Source organism: Bison bison, unplaced genomic scaffold (genome assembly GCF_000754665.1).
Source record: "Bison bison bison isolate TAMUID 2011002044 unplaced genomic scaffold, Bison_UMD1.0 scf7180017864056, whole genome shotgun sequence".
NCBI lineage: Eukaryota > Metazoa > Chordata > Mammalia > Artiodactyla > Bovidae > Bison > Bison bison.
Window position 1 is genome coordinate 4,969,474 of NW_011494628.1, and position 23,373 is coordinate 4,992,846.

The 23,373-nt window shown below is 32.5% G+C and overlaps 1 protein-coding gene across 1 annotated transcript in view; it reads left to right on the top strand.

Annotated features, from left to right (window-relative positions):
* Nucleotides 1-23,373, top strand: part of LOC104985671 (neurobeachin) — a 200,171-nt gene that overhangs the window by 122,369 nt on the left and 54,429 nt on the right. Inside the window, exons 11-16 of the mRNA XM_010835938.1 lie at nucleotides 9,042-9,150; nucleotides 17,141-17,293; nucleotides 19,372-19,540; nucleotides 19,971-20,050; nucleotides 20,769-20,831; nucleotides 20,928-21,025. Of these exons, the coding sequence (XP_010834240.1) occupies nucleotides 9,042-9,150; nucleotides 17,141-17,293; nucleotides 19,372-19,540; nucleotides 19,971-20,050; nucleotides 20,769-20,831; nucleotides 20,928-21,025 (672 nt within the window). The remainder of the gene's footprint in view (nucleotides 1-9,041; nucleotides 9,151-17,140; nucleotides 17,294-19,371; nucleotides 19,541-19,970; nucleotides 20,051-20,768; nucleotides 20,832-20,927; nucleotides 21,026-23,373) is intronic.

Here is a 23,373-nt window from a genome sequence, read left to right on the forward strand (position 1 = left end):
TCATTGTAGTTTTTCACATAATGAGTTAGGAAAATAGTTCCTCTGCTTCCATGCTCTGAAAAATCTGTAGAGAACTAACTGGTATAATTTCTTCCTTAAATGTTAGGTAGAATTCACCAATGAACCCATCTGGGATTGGTGATTTCTGCTTATTAATTGTTGATTCAGTTTTTTTAATAGATGTAGATATGTTCAAAATGTTTGTTTATTCTTGTGTGACTTTTGGCAGAATGGTTCTGAATTTCATTTAGGTTTTCAAGTCTGTCAACATAGAATTGCTCACACTTTTTTTTCATGAGATGTGTGGCTATGTTTCTTCTTTTATTTCTAATACTAGTATTCCTGTCTTGTTCTTTTTTTATTCCTGTTAGTTTGACCAGAAACTTATCAATTTTATTGATCTTTTTAAAGAATCAGCTTTTGCTTTAATTGATTTCCTATTTTTAATTTCTTTGATTTATACTCTGATTCTTATTATTTATTTTTACTTCTTACTTTGGATTGAATTTACTCTCTTTATTTGTAGCTTATTAAGTTAGAAATTTATATTATTGATTTTAGGTCTTTTTTTTTAAATATATTTTTAAAAATTACCTCATTACAGAGGTATGAACACCCCTGTTTCAACATGCAAAAGTGTGGTTTTCCTTCCATTCCACCACCAAGAAATTCTCTATGACACCAGCTGAGTATTGTATAATGTAACTCAGTTCTGACACTCAAACCTGGCATAGCATCAGATCCCACAGGTTGAGGGCTCAGTCTCACAGGACTTGCTTTCTTCACTTTAGTTGCTGGTTGCAAGTCCAGATTATCACCTGTGCTTCTCACCAACTGACTATAGATTGTAGGTTCTGATAGCCTCCTCCTTGGACTTTAGATGCTAATTGCAAGTCCAAATCCTTACTAGTACTTCTGATTGACTGGCTATAAACTGGAAGTTCAACCTCCCATCCTTGGATTCTGTTACTTTGCTAGAGTGGTTCACAGAGCTTAGGGAAACATTTTATTTACTGGACTTTATAAAGTCCTTTATAAAAGGATGATAAAGGATACAGATGGACATCCAAATGGAAGAGATGCACAGGGCAAGCTATGCGAAAAGGACACAGAGCATTCATTCCCTCTCCAGACGTGCCAGACCTTTTAGCATCTTCTTTTATTCACATACCTGGAATCTCTCCCAATCTCTTGTTCTTTTTTTTTTTTTTAATGGTATCTTCATTATATAGGCATCACTGATTAAATCATTGACTGTTGATGATTGAACTCACTCTCCAGCTCTTCTCCCCTCCCTGGAGGTAAATAGGTGGGAGGAGGGAGGGACTGGACTGAAAGTTCCAAACCTCTGATTATATGGTTGGCTATGTTGGCAACTCAGAGAAGGCAATGGCACCCCACTCCAGTACTCTTGCATGGAAAATCCCATGGATGGAGAAGCCTAGTAGGCTGCAGTCCATGAGGTCGCTAAGAGTCGGACACGACTGAGCGACTTCACTTTCACTTTTCACTTTCATGCACTGGAGAAGGAAATGGCAACCCACTCCAGTGTTCTTGCCTGGAGAATCCCAGGGATGGGGGAGCCTGGTGGGAGGCCGACTGTGGGGTCTCACAGAGTCGGACATGACTGAAGCAACTTAGCAGCAGCAGCAGCGGCACATTGGCAACTAGCTTTCATCCTTAAGTAAATTCTAAAGGTCACTTCACTAACATGACAAAAGACACCTTTATTGCTCCCCTCCCTAAAGAAATTTAAAGGGAGCTTTGTGTCAAAGCTCTGTGCCAGAAATGGGGCCAAGAACAAATAGATGTTTTTTATTAAAATCACAGTATCACAGCATTCAATGTTATAAATTTCCCAGGAATCATTGCTTTCATTTTATTCCACAAATTTTGATAAGTCATATTTTCATTTTCATTTCTTCATTTAAAATATTTTTAATATCTCTCAAGGTTTCTTCTTTGACTCATGTTTTATTTAGAAGTGTATTGTTTAATGTTCACATTATGGGATTTTCCATTTGTTTTTCTGTTTAAAGTCTTTCTGGTTTCTAGTTAATTTCATTGTAATCTGAGAGTAAATTGTGTAATATCCATTATTTTTAACTTATTAGATGTGTTTTGTTTCCCAGAATGCAGTCTATCTTAGTGAATGTTCTATGTGAGCTTGAGAGAAATGTTTATTCTGCTGTGGCTGAATGAAGTAGTATATAGTTGTCAGTTATCTCCAGCTGTTTGTTTATTGTTGTGTTCAACTAAGTCATAACCGGTTTTCTAACCACTAGTTGTCCATTTCTGAGATAGGGATGTTGAAATCTCCAACTATGATAATGATTTCATCTGTTTCTCCTTATTATATCAGTTTTTGTTTTACATAATTTTAAACTCTGTTGTTAGGTATATACACTTTAGATGTTGTCTTAGAAAATTGACTCCATTAACGTTGGGTAATGCTGTTCGTAATCTCTGATATTTTCCTTCCCCTGAAGTCTTTTCTGTTTAAAACTAAAATAGGTACTCTTACTTTTGTTTGTTTGGTTTTTATCAAAGGTGCGAAATCTACCGTATAGGAGGAAAGATAGTTGTATGCTAAAAATGAATCTTGACTACAACCTCACACCTTAATAAAATCTAACTCAAATATCAACCGTAAATGTAAAATATAAAACTGTAGGACTTTTTGAGAAAACATAGGAGAAAATCTTTGTGATCTAGGCTAGGCAAAGTCATTTTAGACATGACCCAAAAGTGCGATATATACAAGAAAAAGACTGGCAAATTTGACACTGGCTTCATCAAAGTTAAAGTATTCTACTCTACAAAAGAAACAATGAGAAGACCTTTTACAGATTGGAGGAAGATGATAGAAAATCACTTATTTGACAAAGGACGTATATCAAGACTACTAACTCTTGAACCCTATTAATAAGAAAGCATAAAATCCAGTTTTAAAAAATGGACAAAAGATTTGAGCAGATACTTCACCAAAGAAGATATAAGGATGTCAAAATAGCACATGAAAAAATGTTTAACATTCTTATCAGATATATTTAAAATGCTCTGAGATGTAGCTGAACATTTTTAGAAGGGCTAAAAAAATGAAATATGCATGATGCCAAGTGCTAGCAAGGATGAAGAGCAACTGGAACATATTACTGGTGGGATTGGCAAATGGTACAGCCATTCTGACAATTGGCAGTTTGTTATTAAGTTAAACATGTACTTATATAACAACTTTCAACTCCTGGATTTGTATTTGTGAGAAAATAAGTGAAAAGTGTTCACACAATAACCTTTATGTGAATGTTTATAGTAGTCCAACTGTTCATAATTGCCATAATCTTGGTACAGTTCGGACTTCCCAGGTGGCACTAGTGGTAAAGAACCCGCCTGCAAATTCAGGGGACATAAAAGACACAGGTTTGATCCCTGGGTTGTGTCAGGAAGTTCCCCTGGAGGAGTGCCCGGCAACCCACTCTATTATTCTTGCCTGGAGAATCTCATGGACAGAAGCCTGCCAGGGTATGGTCCATATGATCGGCAAGAGTCAGACACAACTTAAGCGACTTAGCATGCACAGGTACAGTTCAGATGTGCCCTTTAGATAGTCTGTTCATTCAAGGGAATACTCTTCATCAATTAAAAGTTAAGAAAAAAAAAAAAGAGAGACTTCTGATACATGTAACTATTTGGATGATTCTCAGACAATATATTTTGGTAAAGAAGTACATATTAAGATTACATACAGTATGATTCTATATATATATAACATTTCTTGAAAAGTCAAAACTATATCACTATCAGAGACAAGTAGCTATCCAAGGTTGTTTTGGCTGTTGGGAGAATGTGACTGTAAAGGTCTAAGGATAAATGAGTTTTTTGTGTGTGATCGAACTTGTTTTTATCTTGATTGTGATGGAGTTACAGTAACATGTTATATACACACACAAACACACAGAAAAGAAGTAAAGGAGTTGATTTAACTAAGATCATTTAAAAATGAAATAAATTATGAAGAGGATAGAAAATTCTTGAACGTTTGTGAAGCTTAACTATCAAATAATTATTTCACCTTTCTGTGTAGCTAGCTGTTTTAATATTTATTTTATTTTATGGCGGTTTCAGCACTTACAAGGTATGTTTTTAATCCTACCTCTGTAAAATAGGCTGGGGCTTGGCTGAAAGTAGAGCCAGCATCAGGAGAAGAACCTGGCTATTTGGCCTCCCTGCTTTGCATGTTTTACTCTTGAAAGGCATAGCATATGAATATATAGTTAAGATCACTTATTCATCCTTATAATTTATCTCTATTTTTCCTTTGAAGCTTTGAAGTTCTTAGGTATTAGGGAGTTTCATCATTAAATTTCTAAATTTCGCATGTATTCATGGATTACATATACAGTGGTGGTCGCACTTGTAACATGCCCAGAAAGCTTTTGTAAAAGTCTAGGACATTTACAGCATTGTGAACATCCTTTGGTTGAAATTAAATTACACATAGGCTTTAAGCATTATCTTTTTTACATTGGAACCTTTTAATAAATACCTATTGGTTGTTTATAGAGAACTGTGAACAGAGATGATCAAAAGGCTATTTGGTTGTCATACAATGTAAATTCTGGTAAATGCTATAAACTTACACATAATGATGCCATAAGAGGTTTGGAATTTATTCCTTTACATGTACAAATTTTAAAATTTCATTTTCTTCATAAGACAGACTTTGAAAGATTTCAGTTGCAATTTTACAAATGTCTATTTTTTTGCTCTAATATATCTTGTCAGAAACAAAATAGGCTGATGAAACATAAAATTAAAATCTGTTACCAGAGCAAGAAAGGTAAAAACGTGTAATAGCCTGACTAATATTTAGTAGGGCCTTTAAATAATGTTCCCTGACAACCAAGACAGTGATAGCAATTCAGTCCTGAAGCTGAAAGAAAAGGTAGAAATTACTGAGGAGAGATTCCATGGCTTAGGGTCTAAGGATTTCATGTGCTCCCCAGTGTATTTCATCTGTCCTCACATTTTGCTGTCCCACATTTCACTGTTTTCCTTATTTGACTTTGAAGATAAATGTATTTTACTTATTTCAACATGTATCTCCATTTGATGTCTGAATTGATGAATGACAATTTGTGTATCAGGGTTTATTGCCTAAGTAGCCAGTTAGGTAGCAGTCTTTCGAGATAGCATCTTCAGGAACATTTGGTCCAAAAGTGACTGCTAAAAGTACCTGGAGTTAGAAACTTTTGGTTTAGACCTTTCTAATTTTGAACTGTGAATGGATTTAACTCCTCTAACTTGTGGGATGTTTTTTGTATGTATCACTGGAAATTAATTATGTTGAGTGTGAAATTATTTTGGGTATGGACTTGAGTTGATTTCTTTTACGGTTTTATTCCTACTAGGATCGCTTTCATCTTGAAAGAGTTTTGTAGTGAAAGAAGTAGCATAAAAACTATGTTTTAGATATTTTATATATGTATTCATCTTTTGCAAGATTTCAGTGTTTCTCGGTAGTAGATTGGGCTACCCAAAAGATGAAAGCATATGAAAAAGTCAAAAGATTTTCCTCTGTTACAGGTACCTTAAATCTTGTTAGAACATAATCTATTTCTGAATTTATTCTGACAGTTATTTTGCCTGTTAGGTTTCTTAAGAGATTAAAAACACCCTTATGTAAGTGGAGAGGGTGTTGAATTTCAGGGGGAACCTTCAAATTTTTACATTATTAATTCCATTCTTCTTAATGCATTTAAAAAGCCTATCTGGCTGAGGTAATTTGATTGTTTCAGTACAACGTAAATTGAGAAGCCAGTTTCCTGTACCCAAAGAACTGTCTTTGAATTGAACTTAGGTTATATATTCAGTCTTACTCATTTCAGATATTTTAGGTCTATCTTTATGATATATTGTATATTTAAATAGTAAAATTCCTTCAAGATAATAAGAATTGAAATCACATTACATGGATTATCTACATTAGTTATTTTTTAAAAAATAATGAAGAAATTGAAATGGATTGTTAGATTAAAATAAAGTCAAGATCTATATTGACATAAATTTTAATGACTCCTAAAGGTAGTACATATTTTTTCATTAGTAACAAAAATGAGTCATGTTTATACATAGTTATTTATTATGATCAGTTATTTATGGGGCAAGACTATTGTGGTTATTCTTAATAATGTGGACCAGTAAAGAGATTATTAATATGCTAAGTCATAGAGGTATTATCATATTATTTCCTTCATTTTTGCTTAAGGTCTAGCCCTTTATTAGTATATTTGAAATAAATATTTCTTAATTAAAATTCATTAAGGGTCCAAAGATGGTAATTATTTTGAAGAAATAACCCTGTAGGTTATTAGTGTCATTTTCCTTAAAAGAAGACAGTATTAAAAACCCTTAACCATTCCTGAAGTAGAATCACTACTTACAGAACATGTTATAGTACTATCTGTTGAAAAGTTTAGCAATTTGACTTTCTGAGGTAAAAATCAGTTTACTTTTTCTCTATCAAATAAATATTCCTGTGAAAATCTGTTTCTGGGTATTGCTATACTTTTCAAAAGAATGTTCTGTCTTGTGTATACTAGTTTTGGCTGATACAAATACTTGCTTTTTGGTTTATCCTAAATATTTAGATCCTCTACAGATGAACTGATGTGTCTAGACAGGAAGTGGTATGTAGGAGATATAGGAATGGGCTGAAGTATCCTTTATATTTGCCTTTGTATCTAGGGGAGTTGGAAATAGGCAAGAATGGAGAGAAATTTTGTATGGCAGTACACAGAATTTTGCAAGTTTATTGTGAGCCCTGAAGCAATCCGATGCATTTTAGTTACTGGTAAGTTTGTTAAATTATGTTTGAAAATGTACCTCTTCGAAGATGGCCATCTATTTACTAATAAGTCCACCATGTCAAATATACCTATTTTAAAGATATTTTTGAAAAGATGTAGTATTGCTATTGCATTGGGTTTTAGGTATAAATTAAAAATACTTTTGTTAGTGAATGCGTTTTACTTTTCAGTTGTTGTCATAGTTAAAATTGAAGTAAAATTAACATTATATGGCTTGTCTTTGTTAATATTTTGGAATAATAAAATTAATATTTCTCATTTTGTAAGGGAACTCCACCGTGTTTAGAAGTCTTAATTAATTCATTAGTTGTTTGAGAAAGAGTGTTCCTTTTGACATCAAAGAATAAGAACGTCTAGGGCATCTTTGTCATTTTGTATAGTTCCGTATAGGAGCGTGATTTATTGTAAGAAATACTTACTTTGTATTTTATTTCATGGACCATAGGAACCATGGTGAGGCATTTCTAGTCTTTCTTTTTGGCAGTGCTGATGTTTAGGAATTTTAGTTGTTCTTTCCCACTAAATCACTAACTCATGTGTAGGTAAGAATTCCATGAACAGGTCAGGAAATTGTATAATTTCTATGCAATAGTTTTCTTTATTTTTTTTCAGACACTTAGGCAGACCTATTATGTGTGCTAGTGCTTAAGCAATTATTTGTGAAGTGGCTTTGACTATTGATAAAATTCATGTAAAATGGACTAGATTGCTTATAGGTGTTCTTTACAGAAACATTAAAAAAATAAATAAATAAAATCCCAGGGGATTCCTTGCTATTTGTGTTCTTCTTACAAATATCTATCTTTGACTTTAGGACAAAGTACAAGAATATCAGTGATTTGCAATACTAGTTTACTATTTTCTTTTATGTGGTTTAAAGACAGAAGACCAGTTAATATAATTGAATTTAATTTCTTGAAACAAAGTATTTTATTTAAAATATTTAATATATACTATCTAGCTTATATCAGGCTTTCCATTAAACTATCAATTTTTATAGTGATAATAATGATGCTAATTTTCTATTGACTCTTTTTATGAGAATATTTCTGATTTGAACAAAAATAGCCCCATTATCAGAGAAATGTGGTGTTAATCCTATAGAAACCTGAAGAACTAGAGTAACTTCAGAAAATAGAATAACTTTAGTTCCTTTTGAGTCTTCAAATTTTCCACGTTACCAAATTTTCTTAATTTCATGTAGAAATGAGTAATTGTGAATCTAAAATATATTTAGAAATTTATATAAATCTAAATATACAATTTGGGGTATACTATAAACCAGTGTAAGTGGATATTATTTTAAGTATTGATAAAGTTTGGCTTGGAGTTATTTATTATTATAAACTACAACAAAGATATATTATGAAGAGTATATATTTTCTTGATTAGGAATGCTGCCATGTATCAATGCTGCTGATTTGAAAATTGTGTAATTTTGTGAAGTAATACATTAACAAAGCTTAACGTAATGCAATCATTTATTTTTCTTTTGTTTCTTCCTTCATTCCACAGACATACCAAGTACATTATCTTTGTCTGGCACACATCTTTTTGTGCTTTTATGTATTTGTGTATACATTGTGTCATCAGTTGTCACTTTTTATTTCAGTATGACATAAATCATCTTATTTTCTTTGCTCTCATGAATTTTCCTGAGGGCATATATGGGACATAAGTAATATGTTGCATATTTCTCTAGATATTTTAATATATGTATGTGTGTGTATATATATATATATAAGTTGTTTTTGAAAAATAGGTCTAAATGAAAAGTTTATTTAAAAAAAAAAGGTGACCAAAATAATATTGTTAAAATATTTTAAATTTTCTAAGAGAGCATGGGCTTCAAAAGAATATCATGGTAGTTTTTATTATGGAAAAGTATGTTTCTTATGTAAGATTTACTTCAGGGAATATATATGTATAAAGATAAACTTAGATATTTTACCTTGGAATGTAAAATAACTCCATAGTTATGTTTCTATATAATGTTTAATTTTAAAGATATAAAACCTTATTTTTTTCATGCTTGTGAGAAATATTCTTACCTAAGATAACAGCAAAATAGATTAAAATTGAATATGATTGTTACCTTTTAGATTAATAAAATTGTGTTTATGATCAATATTTGATGGTGACATAATGGAATTATCTGTACTTTACATGCAGTGCTACTCTTTTGGCATTCCTGGTTGAACTACTTAAAAGTTCAGTAGCCATGCAAGAACAGATGCTGGGTGGAAAAGGCTTTTTAGTCATTGGCTACTTACTTGAAAAGGTAAGTGAAATGTATTGATGGCTTTACACAGATGGACCACTGACAGTCACTCATTATACTTTTTTTCTGTAGTCTCCCCTTTACATTGACTGCAGAGGTCATATATTTGGTTAATTCACAAATATTTTTAAGTTATGTACTTGAATATATGTATAGACACTAAATTGGGTGTTAAAAATCTACATAATAAAGAAATTTTGAATAAAAATAGAAACTAAAGAAAAATTATTTCATCTACTTGTCTTCAAATTTAGAAATGTTTCTCTTAATTATTTTTCTAATTGATTCTTTGCTGTCTTTTGCATTCAAACCAAGTTTCTTACACATTTTATCAATTTTAGTTTTAAGTGGATTTACTTTTTTTCTTTTTGCTTTCTTTCTCAGTTTTAAGGTAGTAAACAAAAACCTATATTTGGTAGCAACAGAAACATTAGTTTTTGCTTTGTCCCTGATTTTAATATATTTGAATGTTTAAAGTAGCATTTTTTTCTAATCAATACATAGTGTAAACAGTGCAAACTAGATCACTTTAATTCTTTCTATGTGTGTCATTTATGCCCTGCTTTTTTAATGACCTTTACTTTAGTTACAACTGTACTATAATGGCAATGAGTGCTGAGTTTCTGATAATGGTCTCACAGGAGTTTGATTGTACCATGTGATTTCCTTCAAACAGTAAAGTGATATTTCATAAATAAGTTTTTTTCTTTCCTTAAGAAATATCTATCACCATCATTAGTGCTCCCAAACCTCTTCTTAAGAGTTAATCATTAACATTCATATGACATTCAGATGCTTTGTAAATGGAACTATCCAAGAAAATAATAGAGGTGAGACCTGAACTAAGAGAAATAAACTTATTTTTCTCTTGAGAAATAAAATTTAGAGGTCTTTTGGAAATATTTTTTTAACCTCAGATTGATCTACATTTAAAATTCTTCTGTGTTTTCTTTGAAACAAGTACTTTTGTTTCTTGAAGGCTAGAGGAGTAATAAATTATAAAATATCATAGGCAGCATTTTTTAGTCAGATAATTTTTTCAGTAAATTTATTAATGTTTTCATTAAGTCTAGTTATTTTTAATAATAGAATACTCTTTTCCTATGTCTGAAGTATTAAGAGCTGTTTTCAAGACTTGTGTTAAATTACATTTGACAGGAGTTAGATATTATGAAATACCTTTGTGACACTGCTGTTCCTGATCACTATCAGGAACTACCTCTTAAATATACTTAATCGATTTACTGAGGGCTTATTAGCATAATTTTAAAGTGAGCATTCACTTGTACACTTAAAACTTAGCTTAAAATTAGAAATATTGTGAAAAGTCTTCAAATCAAATAAAAAGAACATTAGACTAATAATAATAGCTCCATCATTTTACAGTCCTTCAGCAGTGTATGAGGTTTCTAGTCTTTTCACAGCTTTGGAAGCCTTTGTTATTATCTGACTTTTTATTAGTATTCTAGCCATCATAGTGGATGTGAAATGTTTTATCACTTTTGTATTTGCATTTCTGTGATGTCTAAATGATGTTGAGCATTTGTGTATTTTTTAAGAAATATTTATTACAAAGACCATTTTTAAAAACTGTGGTATTCCTTTTTATTACTGAATTGTAGGAAATTTTTATTCTATATCCCAATCCTTTATTAGATATATGATTTGCAAAGATAGTCTTCTATTCTGTGGATCACTTTATGTCTTAATATGCATTTTTTTGATTACAAATTAAGTTGAGCATTTTCACGTTTGTTGTCCTTTAAGTTGTGCTCTTTTGCTAACTACCTATTCAGAGTATTTCCACTTTGTCATTTGAATTGTTGGTCATTTTCTTATTGGTTCATGGGAATTCTGTATATATCTTGGATATGAGTCCTTATTGGATATGCATCAATAATATCTCTTCCTCTGTGACTTGCCTTTTCACACTCTTAATCATCAAATGCTTTGTCTGCATTCAGTTCAGTCACTCAGTTGTGTCCGACTCTTTGCGACCCCATGAACCGCATCACGCCAGGCCTCCCTGTCCATCACCAACTCGCGGAGTTCACTCAAACTCATATCCATCAAGTCAGTGATGCCATCCAGCCATCTCATCCTCTGTCGTCCCCTTCTCCTGCCCTCAATCTTTCCCAGCATCAGGGTCTTTTCAAATGAGTCAGCTCTTTGCATCAGGTGGCCAAAGTATTGGAGTTTCAGCTTTAGCATCACTCCTTCTCTACATTATTTGAGATAATTATGATTTTTCTACATTTTTTTCTTAGTTTACTGAGTTACATTAGTTGATTTTCAAAATTAAATATTTTTATATTCCTGGAATCCTATGTAGTCATAGATCCATTCCCATTCTAATCCTTATGCTTCTCTTAAAATGACATATCAATGTTAAGTCTTATTTGACTTATTGATATTTTAGTTTAACATTATTTCCTTCTTGAACTGCTTTGTTCAATTGCATTTTGTAACAACATTATTTCTTTGCTTTCTTCTTATCTCCTTGGCCTCCTTTAATTCTCTCCTAGTCCTTCTTCCTAAACTTTAAAGCCTGTGGTATCCTTGTGCTTAATCCTAGAAATCTTGTCACTTTTCTGTTTACACTGTACTCTGATTGAGCTCAGGGTTCCCTTAGCTTTCCTTATACTGCAGATGCTTATACTCAAATGTGTATCCCCAACTACCAGCCTCTCCCTTGAATCTGATTCCACTTAGATGTTTAATAAGCTTCACAGATTTAAATTATCCAAACTGTTACCTTTGATTTTCCTTTCAAATCTTTTGTCCTTTACTCTTCTCTGTCTCAGTTAGCAGTATTGCCCTTCAACAAGTAGTTCAGATAAAAAATGTTAATTCTTTTTGACTCTTTTTCACACACAGAATTCCTTCTGGCAGCATACTGTGTTGTTTTAGTATCAAAACATATCCAGAATCAGTGACTGCTGCTGCTGCTAAGTCACTTCAGTTGTGTCTTGACTCTGTGAGACCCCATAGACGGCCTACTAGGCTCCCCTGTGCCTGGGATTCTCCAGGCAAGAACACTGGAGTGGGTTGCCATTTCCTTCTCCAGTGCATGAAAGTGAAAAGTGAAAGTGAAGTTGCTCAGTCATGTCTGCCTCATAGCGACCCCATGGACTGCAGCCCACCAGGCTCCTCCATCCATGGGATTTTCCCAGGCAAGAGTACTGGAGCTACTTATTAATACTCCTCTACTTGTTTCTATGCCCATTTTTATTCACACTGTCATCATCGTTCACCACTAGTTACCCACAGTCCATTTTTTGCTTGCAATCAGATTAGTCTTGAAATGTGCCAGGTCCTTCTAGTCCATCCTTCTCAAAGTAAATTCATAAGTCTCTTACCTCTGACATATCCCTTACCACTCTCATTCTTTCTTTCTCTGTTGCAGCCACACTGACCGTACAAAGGCCTCTTTGAAGAGCTTTCTCTTAAAAACTAAAATAGTAAGCATGAGCTCTTCATAGGACTTTTGCATTTTCTTTTCACATTGCTTTGGTAATTCTGTAGATATCCACATGGCTTGATTCTACACGTCATTTAGGATTTTGCTTATGACACTTTATCAGAGAAGTCTTCTCTGATAACTCAATAGAATAGTACTCCTTTGCTAACCATCAATGATTATTTCCCTGCTTAATTTTTATAGCACCAATCTGGTTTTTTTTTTTTTAATTTTTGTTTTCTGCTTCCTTCTGCTATAGTGTATGCCTTGGCTTCATGAAAACAGGGACAACATTTTTTGCATATTATTGCTGTATCTTCTACCTAAAAGTATGTCTTCTTTTATACGTATTTGTTGAATTGAATTAAATAAATGTAAAGGGCTTATGTATTTATCTGATTACATAAAATAATTGTTGTCATTGTTCAGTCACTAAGTTGTGTCCAACTCTTTGTGACCCCATAGACGGCAGCACTCTAGGCTTCCCTGTCCTTTACTATCTCCCAGAGTTTGCTCAAATTCGTGTTCATTGAGTCAGTGACTCTATCTAACCATCTCATCCTCTGCCACCCTTTTCTTCTTTTGTGTTGTCTTTCCCAGCATCAGGGTAAAAGAATAACTTTTTATTTTTTCTTATATTAATGTTCACCTGTTTTATTTTCAAATAATCATCTGTTAGGTGAGTAGTGTAGATAATAAAGTTCCATTTTTATTTATCAACTAATAACAAGTTAATGGTTAACTGTCACTTAGCTTTATCTCCTTGTTTTAGAAGATACAAGTTAATTATTAAAGAAAATAGTCTAGTGAGAGGCCATCTTATTCATTATGTTTAGACTATTTCATGAAAAACTTTTAAGGTATTTTTGTTTTGTTTTATTTGCCAAAATATGAATTTGAAAAAAAAACTTGGAGGCAGTTTGATGTATTCAGTATTTTTATTGTGGTTAATAAGAATTTGATTAATTATCTTAAACATTAAGGGAATATGCTTGCTAGTGTAACTGGAAGTCTAGTGGTAGGTGGCTTATCAGTTGTCTTGTTAGGAAACAGATGCTGTGCTCAAACTTGATTATTGAAAGCATTTAATACAAGGCTCTTTAAATGATTTCTGAGCATTGTTAAAGGAAATATCAACATTTGAAGAGATGAGAGGAATGTATGTTTAAAACACAATTCAAATAGAAAGATATTTTAAGTATAGGAGAAGTATACCTGACTAGAGTGTGGCCTTTAATAAAGGAATATAATGTATTGACCTCAAGGGGGGAAGCCAGGGAGATGAATGTCCCAGACTTGATTTTCTTCCTATCCTTTAATTTCCTGCTGGAGTCTTCAACTAGCCAAACCCACTGGAAGCACAGAAATAGGATGGGGAAGGTTGGAAAATAATTCATTACAGCCAGAAAAACATATCCAGAAAAACATATCCAGTAAGTTGGACTTCAGGGTTAGCTTAAGTCTCAATTATGTATGTCATCAGAGACCAGGTTTTTCTCTATCTCTCTACTGCTACCTACAGTTATGCTTTTGTGCTGTAGCTATTATTCTTTGTGGTCATAGAGTTGCTGGGCTGACTTGGTGCTATAAGCCTTCACATCCAAGTGGAGAGAGCTCTTTTCTCCCAATTACTGAAGAAGATCCTTCCCTCCAGTTTGACTGATCAGCTTAGGTCTCGGTCTCTTTTGAACTTAATGTTGTGAAAATTTTGATGCTCTCTCTCTGACAACAATAATAATACACATAAATGATAGATCTTGGTGTCCATAAGGAGCTAAATGGGTAATGAAGATCGACTACGTTATGATACACCTCTAGTAATTAAAATAATTTCCCACAATGTATAGTTTGCTTGATATATGATGCATGTTTTATATATATATATATATATATAGAGAGAGAGAGAGAGAGAGAGAGAGAGAGAGAGAGAGAGGGAGATAGAAGAGGTTCTTTAAAAACATTTCTAGCAATCCATTTCATTGTGGGCTGCTTTAAGTGTGGGGAAGACCTCTTTTTACTGCATAGCAATTTCTCTCTCTAACATTCATCACTCTTATTTGGCTTAATAACTTTTTGGAGTAGATATTACAATAAAATAGTTTTTTCTAGCTTCCCAGATTATACTTCCAAATGTGTTTATTCACCCCTTATATAGCACTTCTTGCAAACTATGTATTCAGTTACCACACAAAAGTAACATCATATAGTTTAAATTTCAGAGCTTGCACTTTACAGATTAATAACTATAAATTGTCTTGGAGTAGGAAATGGCAACCCACTTCGTATTCTTGCCTTGAAAATTCCATGGGCAGAGGATCCTGGTGGGATACAGTCCATGGGGTCGCAAAGCGTTGGACACAACTGAGTGACTAAGGAACTAACTATAAATTATCCAAGAATAAGTCTCTTTTTAAAATAGCTTTCCTTGACAAAATGAAAACAAATATCATAGTTTAAAAATATTTTCAATCTATCTTAGTTAAAACATTAAAACAAAATTGGATATCCTTCTATCCTCTTCTGATCAGTGTTTTGTCTTATCTGTTTTATTCTTACTCTGTTCTTGAATTTGACATGAATTCAGTTAAACATTTAGTGAAGAATTATGGCAGGTTCCAGACAGTTAAAAGATGAATAAGATAGTATCCTTTTTTAATATCAGGAAAGAAAGATATGTAAATAACAGTTATCCAAGGTAGACAGAATAAGTACTGCATACTTATAGGTAAAGGTCACATGCTTTTGAAGAACTTTCATTTTATGCCTGGTAGGATTTTGTGTGGCCAATAAAAAAGCACAATTGTAGAAAAATGTGTCCTAAAGATAAATTTTCGAATTTAAAAAGCTACCCAACAGTATAAATTGCTATGAAGAACAAAATAACTTTTTTTTAATGATGTTAAAGGACCCACCTGATGCTTCTAAGCATATCTTTTAATTAGGTGGAGAAGTTAAAAGCTTATTTCCAGATTATGAATTAGTTCCTCAAATGAATATGTTCCTAATGGTCAATCTGATTTTATATCACTTAAGTGTTTTTATAGACACATGACAATTTTTATAGGCTAAAATCTGATCTATAAGATAGGTTCTAACTATTGCTCTGTTGTTTTTTTTTTTAACTTTACAGTATTGTATTGGTTTTGCCATACATCAACATGCATCTGCCACAGGTGTACACGTGCTCCGCATCCTGAACCCTCCTCCCTCCTCCCTCCCCATACCATCCCTCTGGTTCATCCCAGTGCACCAGCCCCAAGCTTCCTGTATCCTGCATCGAACCTGGACTGGCGATTCATTTCTTATATGATATTATACATGTTTTAATGCCATTCTTCCAAATCATACCCCCTTCCTCTCTCACAGAGTCCAAAAGACTTCTATACATCTGTGTCTCTTTTGCTGTCTCGCATACAGGGTTGTCTGTTATTTTAATTTTATTCCCCTCAGTTCAGTTTAGTTAGTTCAGTCGCTCAGTTGTGTCCAACTCTTTGCGACCCCATGAATTGCAGCACGCCAGGCCTCCCTGTCCATCACCATCTCCCGGAGTTCACTCAAACTCACATCCATCGAGTCGGTCATGCCATCCAGCCATCTCATCCTCTGTCGTCCCCTTCTCCTCCTGCCTCCAATCCCTCCCAGCATCATAGTCTTTTCCAATGAGTCAACTCTTCACATGAGGTAGCCAAAGTATTGGAGTTTCAGCTTTAGCATCAGTCCTTCCAGTGAACACCCAGGACTGATCTCCTTTAGGATGGACTGGTTGGATATCCTTGCAGTCCAAGGGACTTTCAAGAGTCTTCTCCAACACCACAGTTCAAAAGCATCAATTCTCGGGTACTCAGCTTTCTTCACAGTCCAACTTTCACCTCCAGACATGACCACTGGAAAAACCATAGCCTTATTCCCCTATCCATGGTTAAAATAGTTTAGAATTTTAAAGTAGTATTACTTTTTGTATTAAAGTTCCTTTAAAATGAGTGACCAATCTGCTTTTTTGTAACTCAAATATTTATTTATCTTTGTCTACCTCCCCCTTGCAATAAGTTATTTTTTTAGGATTATTTCTTCCATCTTACGAAGTTTTCATCTAAAGTTATGTTCTAAGGCTTGGTTTGAATTTTGTCAGACTGTTGCTGATCTCACTGTCTGTGTTTTGTCACATAGCCTACTAATACAAAATCATTGCTAGCCTGCTAGCCTTATACTTCAAATTAGTTAAATGTTACCTTCTCAGTAAAATCTCTTTAAACCACCCTTCCACACATTTTCCATTCACTTCATGTTCTTTTTTCACACTTTTCATACACTTGTTATATTTATCATGTTACATGTTTTACCTTTTTAAGTTTATTGGATGTCCTTGTCTTCTCTTTTATTAGAATGTAAGTTTTTTATTTTTATTTTTTCCAGTTTTGTGTTTTGTTAACTAGTCTTTCCTCAGTACCAAGAAGCATACCTGTCAAACATACATATTTCCTGAGTACTAAATGAAAAGCATGAGCTTGAATTTCTACTTTCTTTCTTTAGTCATCAAGAGTTCATATAACTAGAGCTGTCCTGGAGCAGTTTTTATCGTTTGCAAAATACCTTGATGGTTTATCTCACGGAGCACCTTTGCTGAAGCAGCTTTGTGATCACATTTTATTCAACCCAGCCATCTGGATACATACACCTGCAAAGGTATACTGTTTAACTTCAGTTATTTTATTTTAATATTATAAATTATAAATATATAGTTATTGGATCTAAACTGTTGAGTAGAAAATGTTGAAATTTTTCAATTTATGTTATAGTCAGTCTGAAGCAGTCATATTAGGCAGTATTAAAATCAAAAAGGTAAATACTCAAATATTAAAATAAGTGGAACTATAGTTAAAAATTATATTTTTTTAATGGGATGATGAGAAAGTTCTGGAACTAGATAGTGGTGATGGTTGCTAAAAAAATATCAAACCTGTATTTCTTAACCTATTAAAGGTGAAACCCACTTAGACTTAAGACCAAAATTTGAGAGGTAAAACTATAAAGCTTATAGGAGAAATTGTTGAAAGATACCTTTACAGTTTGATGATAGCCAAAAGGTTCTTAATTAAGACCTTCCAAACCTCTCTTTTTAGGGGGTTAAGTAATGCATTTGATAATATCAAAATTAAGGATTTTGTTAAATGATCTCCATAGATGATGTTAATAAATAAATGATAGATTGCTGCTAAGTCACTTCAGTCGTGTTCAACTCTGTGCGACCCCATAGACGGCAGCCCTCCAGGCTCCGCCATCCCTGGGATTCTCCAGGCAAGAACTCTGGAGTGGGTTGCCATTTCCTTCTCCAATGCATGAAAGTGAAAAGTGAAAGTGAAGTTGCTCAGTCATGTCCAACTCTTCGCGACCCCATGGACTGCAGCCTACCAGGCTCCTCCGTCCATGGGATTTGCCAGGCAAGAGTACTGGAGTGGGGTGCCATTGCCTTTCCAAAATGATAGATTAGGAGGTATTTTACAATGTCAAACTATTGGGATAAGAGGGAAATATTGAATATTAGCCTTGATTCAGATATTAGTATTGCATAAGTGTTAAATTTACTGAGTAGAGGAATTATATTATGTTCTATGTAGGAGAATGGCCTTATTCTTAGGAGATTCACATTGAAATATTTGGTGGTGAAGTGTCTGAATGCTAACAACCTCCTTTCAAACATTTCATCAAAAAAACAGTTTTATCAAAATATATTTATACATCTATATGTATAATATAATAGGAATAAAGGAAGCAGATGTGGGCTAATATTAACAGTTGGTAAATCTTTTATGATAGTTACATAACCGGAGAAAATAGTGATTAAAAACATTCAGAATGTAAAAGGAACTCTTGAAAAATCAATGCTAAAAATATTAAAATATTAGGCTTGATTTAATAAATGCATTCTGAAGTCATTAGATAGTGACTTACAACCTTTCGAAGAAAGAAAATCTGGTACAATGATTGTTAAGATTAGGAAAAGAAAAAAGTACCAGATAACTAATTATATCACAATAATTGTCATCATTGTGGCTGGAAAATTCATTCTATTTGAGCATAGATTTTTTTTCATGATATCATGATATGTAAAAATATTTGTTTTAAAAGAAATTTATTCATAATTTTTTAGATATCAGCATAACATTTTTATTATTTTGCATACCTGAATTTAGCTCTCTTTTATTCTAGTAGAAATCAAGGGACATTTTGAGCTGCCTTTTGTAATTTTCAAGTCTCCCACATAACTTCAAAATTCTATTTTTTTATGGTTTGTCATTTTAATTATTGTGGTAAAAGTCAAACCTGGTGTTTGTTCATTCTTTAAATAGGGTGGTTAAACTTGTTGTCTTTATACGTACATGCTAGATTCTGATACTGTGACAATAGGTTAAGAAAATTTGAAATTACATGAACTTTTAGGGTCTATGACAACAATGTATAATTTTTCTAAATATGATATAGCTGACTGATATTATGTTCCTTTCAACTGCTACATTGTACTTTGATTAAGGGCTTTAGTCTAGCTGGCTTTTTAAATAATTTTATTAGAATATGTTGATTGCAGATTATCTTTATAATATAAATAACACTTAGTAAATAATTATTTTTAACCTCATAATAGATGATTCTTTCTCAGCCTTTATATAGATTTACATTTAAATTAGAATAGAATGTATATTTTTAATGTAAGCACTTGAAGCATTTTAAATTTATTTTAATGCTTTGTTAATATTCTGTACTAGGTTCAGCTTTCTCTATACACCTATTTGTCTGCTGAATTTATTGGAACTGCTACCATTTACACCACCATACGCAGAGTAGGAACAGTATTACAGCTTATGCATACACTAAAATATTACTACTGGGTCATTAATCCTGCTGATAGTAGTGGCATTACACCCAAAGGTTTAGGTAAGTACAGTATTACCTATGTAAGTTGTGCCATGGTGATGAAATTGGGAAAGAAATTAGATGAAGAAATATTGGGAAAACTTTGATTTGAGGGGGAAAAGGGAATTTATTAAGTTAATAAAAGTAGGGAACTGTATCCATGTAAGACAGATGTTATAATTTATCAGTGAATAGTAATATATTATAATTAAAAAAAAATAATTTTTTCCCAAATCTGACATTAGTAAGCAATTTTAAATTGCCACAATCTGAAATTTTATATTCTCTATTGTTGAAACTGTACAGAATTACTACTAATTTATATTATAATTGCAATGTATATAATTTAAATTTTCCATAATATCACAATATAATTTCATTGAGCTTATTATTTAATAATAACAATGATGGAGGTTTTTGGTTTATTTTTTTGATTTCTGTTTTATTCTAGATGGTCCCCGGCCATCACAAAAAGAAATTATATCACTGCGGGCATTTATGTTACTTTTCTTGAAACAGCTTATACTAAAGGTAAACAGTTTTACATAATGCATAATTGCAGTATATTAAGTGAAAAGAATTTTTGCCAGAGTTTAAATCAATATTGTAAAATCAGTAATAACTACCTTCAATTCATGAATTATTTTCAATATTCTATAAATCTTAGTATTAACTCTAGTTGAACTTCACTTTGCATTAAACTTTGTGTTAAATATTCTCTGAAAGTCTCCATACTGAGGGATGTAACAAAAACAGACAAGGAATATGTGCATGAAAATTGAGCATGAAGATTTTATTCTAGAAAATCATCTGTGTTTCTGTTTGAGAAGTCATATGTTACATATTTTATCATAGTAGGATTTTTAAAAGATTAAGATATATAGAAAATAATGGCAAAATACACAGTAATTGATATTGTAAAGTCTTATTATAATTTGCATCATTTTAAGAAAAGAATATGGGATTAGAAAATAGTGATTGAATATACTTAGATGAAGAAAATATAATATTTTTGATAGTGAATTCAATCAAATATTAGCAATTTTAGACGAATATACTTTTCTAAGTATTTACTTATTTAACTTGATTTGATATAGCCTATGGGTTATGAAGTATCTGAGTATTATAATTAAAGCATCATTACTTTTAAGTAGTTTATATTTTATTTTAAAATGATTAATTTGATGTATGTCTTTAATTAAAGTTTTAATTTTAAATTTAAATTAAATATATATATTTTTTAAATTAGGATCGAGGGGTCAAGGAAGATGAACTTCAGAGTATATTAAATTACCTGCTTACAATGCATGAGGTAGGATACGGTTTGGGTCTTCCATTTTAACAATTTTATTCAATGCATTAAAAAACATTTATTATTGAATAAATATTGATGATCCTTATTATGCAGGATGAAAATATTCATGATGTGTTACAGTTACTAGTGGCTTTAATGTCAGAACACCCAGCATCAATGATACCAGCCTTTGATCAAAGAAATGGAATAAGGTATGAATATAATATAAGTATCATTAGTAGAGTTTAATTTAGTACACGTATGCTTCCCAGAATAATCCTATTCAGTTAACTTTTGGGTATATATAGAAAAATCTTACACATAAGAAGGGAATAGATGGAGAAAGCTGTTATTAATCCTCCTAATACTCAGGAAACTGATGAAATGTATAGAAAATGGGTCTCAAGTCTCAAAAAAGAGTAATTATATTGTTACTGTAGTAAAGGCATTTCAAGAAGTTGAAAGAGCAAATTTTTTGACAAAAAGATGAGAGCACATGGTATATTTCAGCTAAAGAAAGCTCTAGAAAATTCTAAGTTTGGGCTCAAGAGGTAGAGAGTGGCCAGGTTGAAAGATCCATTAAATGGTAAGAACTTTAAATTTTTTCTGTTGGTGATGAAAACTAAAGAATTTTGAATATAGAAATGATTTGCAGATTTCTATTTTTCCAAGGAGCAATGTGGAGAATGAGTTGGAAAGGGATAAAACTAATGTAGCAAGACCAGTAGAGAAATTATTTTATTCGTAAGTATTAGGGATAATGAGCCAGGACAATGGCAGTGTGATGGGAAGATGGGGATGAAATGTTTTTGAATTAGAATCCAAAACCGAAGAATTTGAAAACTTTAGTTATGTTGATTGTAAAGTAATTGTGTAGATATGAATAAAACAGTTTCTTGGTTAATATTCTTAAGTACGTTAAACCTATAACCTAGCCTCTTAGGGATTCTCTCATTTTTTCTGGAATCTGAGTTATTTGTATAAATAAGAAATCTAGGTAATGCCACATGTAACTCAGTGAGCTTTCACAGGTTTTAAAAAGAGTTTGGAAAGAATATATTAATAACTGTCAAAAGACTATATTATTAGTGCTTCTTTTACTTGGTCATTTATATCAGCAAATAACAACTTTATAATCTTGAAGGATTTCCTTTTCAAGTTAGAGAAGCCATCACTTTATTTCTATGTGGATATCCATCTTGTGACATCACTCTTCCCATTGAGTTTACAACCCATGGGGTTGCTAATCTATTTGAATAATAAAATTATACATTTCATTAGTAACAACTACAAGTATATTTTACTGTGAGATTGAACTCTATGAAATTGCTGAAACTTAGTGATTTTACTGAATAGTAGCAATTTCATATGGTACAATCATGTTTCTCATAGTTGATACCAGCTGGACATGTCACATTGTTTGTTACCAGTATGTTAAAAACAATCACCAAGATGAAAAATTTGCTACTTTAGTTTTTCATTTTAAAAAGAATGTGGAGAATGTAGGTTCTTGTTTAAAATATTGAAAAAATAGATATATTAGGTATAAAATTTTAAAATCTATACCCTAGAAAATAGGAACTAAAGGGTAACAGTTATGTCTGGGGAAATTTTTGATTAATTATAATTCATACATACTAAGAAGTGAACACAAAGATTGCACTTAATTTAATACTGATAATATTAAACTGGGCTTAAAGAAAACCTTGTGGTAATACAACATTGAACTGAGCATCAAAAAATGTAATATTTTTGTATCTCAAAACCTTTAAAGAAAAGTATGCTAATGCTAAGTCACTTCAGTCGTGTCCGACTCTGTGCGACCCCATACACGGCAGCCCACCAGGCTCCCCCATCCCTGGGATTCTCCAGGCAAGAACACTAGAGTGGGTTGCCATTTCCTTCTCCAATGCATGAAAGTGAAAAGTGAAAGTGAAGTCGCTCAGTCGTGTCCGACTCCTAGCGACCCCATGGATTGCAGCCTAACAGGCTCCTCCGTCCATGGGATTTTCCAAGCAAGAGTACTGGAGTGGGGTGCCATTGTAGACAGTTTCTTTTTTACATCATTTTCTGGCTGAATATAGTAGGCTAAAGCAAATTAACTAGAATTCACCTATCAGATTATATTGTAAGTAAACGGTCATTAACTGAATCGTTGGTAAATTTCCTATTCATTCTTCATATTATTTTTTAAATAAGTACTTGGTTGTAAAAAAAATCCTATGTAGCATAGATGTCTGATGGCCTTAGATCTTTCATGTTTCAAATGTTAAATCATAATTTCTGTTGATCTCAGATGTATTTATACCTTTTTATCCCTTAAACTCAAAGTTATTCCTAGAGAATAGGAATTCTGTGGAGTTTCTGATAACATGTTTGAGTAGAGTCACATTTTTATGCTGTGAGGTTTTACTTTTGTTTTCAAGATTATTTTTGCTGTTGAATGTTCTTTTTATGATTCCCTGAATATTTCTCTTTTTTTGAAATGTATAACTTTTCTATGGGCTTTCCAGTTGACTCAGTGGTAAAGAATCCACCTGCCAGTGCATCTGAGGCAGGT